At 27.8% G+C, this 10,252-nt stretch overlaps 1 protein-coding gene and 1 pseudogene across 1 annotated transcript; one reads left to right on the plus strand and one right to left on the minus strand.

Annotated features, from left to right (window-relative positions):
* The first annotated feature begins 441 nt into the window (after positions 1-441).
* On the plus strand, positions 442-1,295 carry LOC126549784 (uncharacterized; annotated as a pseudogene).
* A 6,745-nt stretch (positions 1,296-8,040) lies between these two features.
* Positions 8,041-9,722, minus strand: LOC126550085 (piggyBac transposable element-derived protein 3-like). The gene has a single exon (XM_050201007.1). The coding sequence runs from the start codon at positions 9,697-9,699 to the stop codon at positions 8,218-8,220; it is 1,482 nt and encodes a 493-aa protein (XP_050056964.1). The 5' UTR covers positions 9,700-9,722; the 3' UTR covers positions 8,041-8,217.
* Positions 9,723-10,252: the final 530 nt, after the last annotated feature.

Genomic DNA, 10,252 nt, shown 5'->3' on the forward strand with positions numbered 1-10,252 from the left:
AATACAATTTAATTTTGACTACTTATTTGGTAACTTTTGCTACTTGTTATGGACAACTATTAATTTTGACAGATATTCATATTTTATTTTTATCTTATTTAATAGGACTAGTTGCCAAACGTTTCATAAAATATTCAACTAATAAAAAAAAAAGTTTAAGAAATAGACGAGCCCTTTTCTTATCAAAAGGAGAATATAAAAACAAAACTTCAACACCAAAAGGCCCGGATGAAAATTATGAACTTGCAGAACCACTCGATGATTGTATGTCTGATGAAGAATTCGAAGTTGAAAAAGCAAAACATATTTTATCAATTACACTTTCTGAGTCATCAAGAAAATCATTGGAAATAGAAACTCGGAATCAAGCTAATAATCAAAAGTGATTTGAAGAAAGACGAAAGCGTTTAGACAGCCTCCAATTTTGGAAAAATATGTAAGATGCGACCTTATACATCATGTAAAACAATGGTACATAATATAATTTATGGAAATGTGACTACCAACGAAACCGAATATGGTAAAATTACTGAACAAACAGCCATAAAAACCCTCACAGAAATTATTAAAAAACCAATAACAAAATGTGGATTGTTTGTCGACAGAGTGGTTCCTTACCTAGCAGCGACTCCGGGTAACATTTTTTATATTTTATTTGATTATTGTTTATTGATTATTATTATTTGTTCATACTATATTTAACAAAAAATAAATTAATTCAATAAAAATTTTGATTTTAGATGGGTTAATCGGAGAAGATGCGATTTGTGAAGTTAAATGTCCATATTCTGTTAAAAATTTCGAAAGTTTAGAAAAAGCGGTTTTTGATAAAAAGGTAGTATTTAACATGTTGTTGTGTATTATATAATATACTTATATAAAATATAGATATATACCTATTTTTAAACTATTGTATTGATTTAGCTACCTTATATGAAAGTTGTACACAATATATACACTTTAAAGGAAGAAAGCCATTATTTTTATCAAATACAAGGGCAATTACATATCACTGGTCGTCAAATATGTATTTTTTTTACATACACATCAAAATGGACTCATCTTGAAGTTATAAGGTATGACGATGTATTTTGGGCTTCAAAAATGGAAGCTCATCTCAAATTGTAAGTATTGCAGCACATAATATAGTTACTTAATTTTACATTGAATCGTATATAATATTCATTCAATTTTATTTGTAGATTTTACTCAGAGAAATTATAGACCCTCGATATAGAAAGAGATTATTAAACAGTGACATTATTGAGCCTCCACATATAATACAAAACATGAAAAATTTACAAGATAAAATAAATATATAGTTCATAAGTATACAAATTATATTTTAAGGTGTATTTATTTTAAATGGAGAAATAATACATCCACACAAACAATATAATATGGTTTTCTATAAATTATTATTATTTACATTTGTTTTTTATATTTTTCCACCATTAGTAAATTAGTAAATTTACTACAATGTGTATTATAAATAAGATATATTAAAAAATAACAGATTAACGTGAAAGACGAAACACGAACAATTTAATATTAATTCAATTGTTTTTTTATTTACTATAATATTTACTTTACCTATTAATTATTATTATTTTATTTTATTTTAGAATAAATAGGTATCTTATTTTATTTGAATTAGAAGTAATAAAGGTATAAATACGAATTAAGCTATATTGTATTACAGTTTTTATGATCTATATTTTAGTGTATATTCAAATGCTAGCAATAACTTAATTTAATAATTGGAAGGTGGGTACGCGGCGCGTAGTTATCAAGAAAATAGTAGATACAGCGCGACATAATATACGTGTTCAGAAGAACGTTCATATAATAATAAGCGACGCTCCCGAACGAGCAGCCGTCGACCGGCCGCCGACCGCGAATAGTGGGCGTGGCTTAACGTCGCGTGCTTGCGGATCGTGAAAACATCTAACAGCGCATTCTCTTGGACGTTGTATACGTTTCGTTTTGGATGACACGTCGTCTTAAGTCATCTATGTTAAAGTTATATGTATTACAAACTATTTTTAATAGGTCTTCAGATAGTTCTTCAGAATTAAGTATTTCATTTAATCCATAATTATTTCCATTTGATTTTCTTTGAACCGATTAGCCATTTCTTGTATAATGACATCAAAAACTCTGAAGTATGCTGTAATGCGATAATTGTTTTTAATTTCAATACTATTCGGCTGTGTTTCACCACCACCGAACTTCAGAGGAATATTTTTCTTTCTTTTTGTTTTAGGATGTTCAATTTGATATTTATCAAGCATTTCTATAACTTCACCCCACTTACGATCAAACTCATCATCTCATCTTAGACATTTTAATACACCTATAGTACTCTGACACATATCATTTGCTGTAGACAAGTTAACATTTGGAGACTGCAAATATTTTGATAAAATGTGAGTTTGCTCAAATACAATTTTTTAAAACAATAAACAAAAAATAAATTCAAAGTTTAATAAATTATTCATCAAACTTTTGGCTTCAGATCCTGAACTTGTGTCATTATCATATATATGTTCTAGCGTTTCAATGATCTCACTAAAGTTCAAGTAAACAGATTTCAACGCATAAGTACGACAACTTTATCTGGTTTCGCATAACTTTTTTAAACTTTTTGGTCCATTTACCTTAGATAATTGATAATTAGATTCATAAATTGCATTACGTTTAGATAATGCTTTGATAAAATTGTGTAAGGATTGCAAGGTACCAAAAATATTTCTTACACAAGCTACTTGTTTTGTGAGATCAGCTAAACATAAATTTAATATGTGAGCATAGCAGTGAACATAGAAAGCCAGTGGATTTAATTCACGTATTTTAGCTTGTACCCCATTATATGTGCCACGCATGGCAGCTGCCCCATCATAACATTGGCCACGAATATCTTCAACTTTTAAATTATTTTTGAGAAGTACTTGATGAATTTACTAGTTATGTTTTTAAATACTTGATTTGACATTATATTAATGTAATTATTTAATAAATTTTATTAATTTATATTTATATAAAGTGCACTTGTATATGTATAATAATGTTCTTTATCAATAAAATATTTTTTTAGAACATTGTTATATTTATTTATGGTATAGTAACTCAATAAAATTATCTTTGTTTGAAGAATCAATAGATTCATCAAGCCCGCGGGTAGCTATACCTTGTCAACAACAGAATAATACATTTTCTAATAGAACTGTGATGTAATCACTATTTTATTTAACTGATTTTTTATATTATTAAGTATTGTTGCTATACTTCCCATTTTATTGCTAGAATAAAAACCAGTGACTTTTGCACAAGATTCTTTATGAGAGCTACTATTTTGATGGTTAGAAAAGGCTTTATTAGCTCTATTCCAATATTTAAAACCAATTAATGTAAACGATGCTTCAGCAATTTTATATGATGGTGGAAAACAGCGACAGTAAAAACAGTATGCTGAATCATTTATGACACTATACTCTAACCAGTTATATAAGTTATACTACTCAATCCTGAATATTTTACCATTGACTTTAGGGAAAGTACAGTCTTTTGGTTGATATGGTCCAACATTTTTTGTCATTAAACTATAGGGATGTTTATTTAATGTTGGATCACGATCTTCACTTAACTTCAATTCAGATACTATGAAAAAATAAGATGCATGTAAGATATCTATACTAAAGATTCTTTAAAACATTAGATTCACCCGATACATTAAAACATTCAGACAAAAAATATCTAGTAAAAGTATCTAGTAGTACTAATCGTTATTTGTTTTTTTGTTGCCTTAATTAATATAGTGTACTGTCCTATATTTAAAGTAGATGACTGTAAGTTAATTGAAAGACAGTTTACGATGTTTAATATTTTATTTAAACAAACAAGTATGACAATAACTTAAAACTTGGCAAACTGTAAAATCAACCCTTTTGCCTATGCAGCCTCTCGTTTTTTAGAACTTTCTTTAAATGTATTAAGAACTTTTAAAATACTACCAAAATCAGTTTTGAAGAATTGTATACTTTCATATTTTGAGACCCATCAAGTATCACAGTGCTGTGGGATTTTGAAATTTGTTTCTTAGAAAAAAGCATGATGACGAAGAGTAGATACTGATTGAAATGCAAAAGTAGCTTCTAATAAGCCTATTATTTCGCCTACTTCTTGAACATTTTGTGTAACATTAACAAGAACTAGATTTAGCCTGTGAGCATGGCAATGTATGTATGGGCATGGATTTTTTGCTTAAGTTCTTATTTTTGTTTGAACACTTGAAAATTCTCCCGGCATAACCGAAGCACCATCATATGATTGACTAACACATTTACCAATGTCTAAACCCATGTTATTTAAAAATAATATCAATCTGTTACACAACGCTTGAGCATTTAATTCATTTAATTCAATGAATCCTAAAAAGCTTTTTTTTATTTTTGAATCGTGTACATATCTTATACAAACGCTCATTTGTTCAATTTTCGATTCATCTCTAGCCTCATCAACAATTAAACTAAAAATGTTGCTCCCAAGATAAAATTCTTTTACTATTTTATGTAATGTAAGATTCGATGTAGCTTTCATTAAATCATTTTGTATATCAGGTAACGTATATTTACTATTTTTTGATAATGATTTAAAATTAGTTTTAAAATTTTCATTTTCTAATGAATGTAATTTAATCATTTTTAAAAAATTACCTTCGTTTACGTCATGACAAGGCCAATTTGGATTATCTGTATCTTCAGTAGAATTTATTTTTTTATGTTCTCGTAATTCCAATGTCTTGTCGAGAACAATACAAAATGCATCGTATTCAAGGTGCGTCCGCTGGATAAAATCCCACCAGGGGCAAAATAAACATTACTTAAAATATAATATACTCACTAATTAAATAATAGAAGAATCAAATTAATAGTGGTATTTAATAATAAAATAATAATATTTAGATGTTTAGTAATTTGACGTAAACAATATTCTTATATTCATTAAAATTTGTAGGTACATTTAAACATTATTAATCATTAAATAAAAATTGAACTCTTCTTGGTTGCATACAAAATAACTGAATAACATCATCTATAACCTTTTCTTTTTCTTTTTTAACAATGTCTTTATGAATATACTATAGTAGAGCTATGGATTAATCTATCTTTTGAGATTGAATTATGGATCCAGGTTTTTAACCTTTTTAATGAATTCTAAAATAATAGTATAATAGTTTAAAGATGTATGTTATAAATTATAAAATAAAATAAATAAGTTTTTTTATCCTGGAAAATAAAACAATTTAATTTAGATTTGAAATAACTATCATTATTTATAGAAAATCTCTAAAGGTAAAACCATGAAATTAAATTGTTTACTTTTATAGATGCTTTTATGAATACAATAATAATATACCTGAAAGACTTTTCAACACTGCAAGTCGTTGCTGGAAGTGAAATTGCTATCATAGCACACATTCGTATAGAAGGAAGTTATTCAGTTTCTTTAAAAACATCAGTGAAATCCATCGTATCTGACACTTCTTTTGAATTCCACATATTATACTATACTAAACCTTCCTCTACAATATTGTCCACAAATTCTCCATAAAATTGTTTAATTCGATTGAGATGCTCAGTTATTCCCTATCTTGAGAACTTTTTTAAACTTATTGGATGTAGAGAAAATATGCAAAAAGCATCATCATTTTTTTTTTTGAAACCGAAATGTTAAAGATGATATTAATGAGTCCAAATATGGAAGAAAAACTGACATTCTGTAGTAGTCAATTGGATTATTTGTAGGATAATTAGATCTCAAGGTCTGTTTTGAAGTAATTCTGGGTACCACAAATTCAATATCAACATCATCAGCATACTGTTTAATATCTTTCATCAAAATGTTAAAAAACCTGTTCACTATTACTTCTATCCGCTGAAATAATATCAGTCAATTTTGTACATGCTTGTGTACTGAAAATAAATCAATATCTACACCTTGTAGTTTATTAGTGACTGGTTCAATAATAGCTTAATATTTTGCAATTACCCTTAAACAAACTAAAACTGTAGAGAAGTTATTGAATTAAAAATATATACTGATTTAACTGATGTATCCTTATAACCAATTATTTTAAGATAATTAAGAGCTTCAACAATATCAATATACTTTTCATAGAACTTCCTCAAAGCCTTGTGGGATTCTGACCATCTTGTTAAATACAATTTTGTCAAACTTGGAGCAACTGAACTTCTAAGAGAACTTTCTTTAAAAAAATTAATTGTTTCTTTAAGAATTGCGATTGTATTCCTAATTTCTGGAATAGAATTTAATTCATTTAGAATTAAATTTAATTTGTGACTTGAACAATGTATATATATATACATTGCTTTATTACACTTATCTTGAATTCGTTTTTGTACCCCACTAATATGACCAGACATAGTACTGGCACCATCATATCATTGACCAATTCATTTATTTAAATCCATCCCCAATCAAGCAATGACTTAATTATTCATTTGAAATATTTTTTGTATCTAATTTATTAAGTGCTATAAATCCAAGAAAATCTTCTCTCATAGTTGGGGATTGATTTTCTATAAATGTATACCTTATACATATTGATATTTGTTCTGTTCCACATATATCCATTGTTTCATCAGCAAGGATAGAATAACATTCAGCTTTTTTTATTTGTTCCAAAATTATATTTGAAGTAATAGACCCAAAAATATTAATAAATTCATTTTGAATACGATGTGATAAATAACTTGCATTCTTTGGAGCATTTTTAAAATGATCCTCTAAAATATTATCACCAAACTCTACTCTAAACTTCAAAAAATCATTAAACAATGCAGAATCGTCAGAATAACCTCTTAATGGTAAGCCATGTGTCCCAAGAAAAAATATTGATGAAACTATTGACTTTGGCTTTAATGTATTAGTCTCTGTCATTAATTTAACTGAATTATCAATAATTTGATGAACATTTGTTGTTTTGTTTAACATAACAGAAATAAAATCTTTGGATTTTAATGTTGTAAACTTATGCCATTTACTATTTAAATGAACTTTTGAAACTCATAAAATTTTTTATAGTTCCAAAAAACGTTTTTTTATAAATACACCTTTAAAACTACCTCTTTTAATTGGAGATTCAAATAGTACACAATATTTACATAATGCACCTTTCAAAACAGACGAATAACACAGCCAATCATAATGCTTAAGCTATTCATGTAAAAAGGGCCTTTTTCCATGTGTAATATCATCTTTAAAGTTATATTTTAGATTTGGAATCTATGGGGTGTTGTAACGTGTCCGCTTCAGCACTCGAAATAGAATTAGATGTATAATAAAGATACACAATTGTTTGTATTATTCAAAGTATTTATTTATTAAAACATAACAACGTCTGTACTGGATTTAGAAGTACATACTCTCGTCGTCTCTCGTATTCGACTCCCCGAGTTTGTCTATCACCTTACTATTTATGCTATGCGGAGTCACCTTATTATGATGACGTCCGTACGATCTCAAGGTGTACTCTATTTCTAGTCATCACCTTTGACCTGCGCACACGCTTTCCTATAATATGGACTTTTAGCAAAGTCAACGAATGTCAGTACATACATACTTATACATATTATTTATATACTAATAATAAGGATTATTACAGGGGTCATAAGTAGTTGGTATTTAAGTAAGTTATCTTGAATATTTGTATTTAAAAAAAGACCAATATCATAATCTGGTTTAATTTCATTAACAGAAGTATCATAAACATTTATCTAAAAGGACAGTATAACTTTATAAAAATGTTATCTGTTGAATGTATTTAACCCTTTCAGACCCAAATTAACTTCTACCACAAAAATTTTTTTTTTTTTGCATATTCCTTTTACTATGGACTCTAATAAAAAAAATTTTAATTTTTGACGGACTTAGGAGTATGTCCTCTATAAGTGACATTGGTTCACTATGGTAACAAAACATATTAAAATCTGAACAATTATTAATAAGTATAATGCGCAATATAATATAATAAAAGAAATATATTTATACTTATAAAAACAACTTTAATTAAAAACAAAATAAAAACAAATCTTTGTGTGTATTACCTGTGATAAAAAAAAAAAAAAAATAATAATATTTTATATATTACCCATATTATATAAAAAAATATTAAAAAAAACTTTCGTTAACATTTTACTGATGAAAATTATAAAAACAATTACTTGTACCATCAAGACATAAGTGGATATTACATTTTATGCAAAATATGTGCGTTTTTCTTTTACATCCAGGATTTTTGCATCTCGAAGTGTGGCCTTTTGTATCAAACTCAGGAAAATGATCAAATTTATCTTTTCGCACATCATCTGTTGGCTGACTAGAATCGACTTTTCGTACTTTGGGTATCGTTGAAACTTCATTATTATCTCCTGTGTCTGCACGAGGTCTTCCCCTGCGTTTTATTGGTACATTTTGGCCTACTTTTATGAGATTTTCCGCAAGTGCCATTCGGAAATGTAGCAGATCTTTTCTTTTATTTTTATTTATGTTATAATGGTCAGCGTCTTTTTTATATTGTATCCAACAGTTAACAACTATTAGATCGAAAGCATGTACAATCATTCGTAGTGTCCATTTTTTTGAACGTATAAATGTTCTATAATAACTGATGAGTTGGTCTACCTTATCGACACCACCCATTGATGTATTGTATGCTGTTATTATTTCCGGCCTTTCAATATTGACGTACATTTTTAATTTTTTATCCCAACGTCTTACAGTGTCCATTTGTCCGGATCCTATATAATTGGAAACTAAGGTAACAGACCTTGTATCATACCATTTCACCATACATAAATTGAAATTCTCCATCTTAGTTGAAATTTCAAAGGCTGTACCTCTCCCCATTTTGGCTAATTGTTTATCGGTTAATAAGGGTGGATCTGCGAATCTATTAGTACGAATAGTACCAACAGAGTATATTTGGTTGGCTTGCAACTGTTCAAATAAATTAAACGTTGAAAAAAAATTATCAAAAAAAAGAAAATGCCTATTTTTTTTAAGGTGTTTTGTTAAATGTAATACTACACTAGCGCCTAGACCAAATTTTTTTTGTGTACTTGTATCTAGTTCAGTGGTAGCCCCTTGATAAAGCAGTATATTGTAAACCATACCACTTTCACCACATAGTAAAAATGCTTTTATACCCCATGGGCAGGGTTTACCTTTTACATATTGCTTCATTTGCAAATGTCCTTTATAGGGAACCATTTGTTCATCGACACTTAACCTTCGTTCTACCGGCAAACTATTACATTTTTTATTAATTGCGTCGTATAAAGGACGAACTTTTATAAATTTATGTGTATTATTTTTTGGAATTTCAGTATTATCGATTAAATTAAAATTTCTACGTAATGTGAAAAATCGATCTCTGGACATATTTTCAATAATAATATTCACTGCAGTAGCATTCTCCCAATATAAACGAACACGCGGATACTTTAGACAGCCCATTATCAAATGAATCCCAATGAACTTTTTTATTTCATTACAATTGGTGGGTTTATATCTAGTTTGCGAATTTTGTATGGCATATAAATTTGTATAATACACAATTTTTTCAAATATATCATCATTTAAATATTCATAAAAATAATCAGTTATAGAAGGCATTTCTGGTGGATAATTTCTTTCTTCTAAATCCTTTATAACTCTTTCCCATTTTATATTTTTTTTTTCAGTTACATTAAAATTAATATTAGTCTGGTTAGAAATTATCTCACTTTCTGTTTCATCCAGCTCGTCTTGGTCATCCCATTGTTCAAAATCTCTCTTACCTTTGATTGCTGAGTAGTCGAGTCACAAAAATTAGACGGGCTCATGTCCTACAATTCGTTTAAAAAAAATTGATTAATTAATAACAGTTAACTAGTACCTAATAAAGTAATAAATATTTACTGTGGTTTGAGATTGTGTTAAAATTTCTTCAGCATCATCAGTTTTTTTTTTCTTTGAAAAATATGAATATAAATTTGTATTTCTTTTACTCATGACTATACTGTAGAAGTCTTATATTTTATACTTTTTAGATAATACTAACAATAAGTATAATAATAATGATTAATTATTATTTATTAATAATCATAAAAATAAACGAGATCACAATATTCACTATTCACAGTTACGGTCTACTGTATACAACAATTACACGACTAACAAACTGTTT

The sequence above is a fragment of the Aphis gossypii genome, chromosome 2 (assembly GCF_020184175.1).
Source record: "Aphis gossypii isolate Hap1 chromosome 2, ASM2018417v2, whole genome shotgun sequence".
Taxonomy (NCBI): domain Eukaryota; kingdom Metazoa; phylum Arthropoda; class Insecta; order Hemiptera; family Aphididae; genus Aphis; species Aphis gossypii.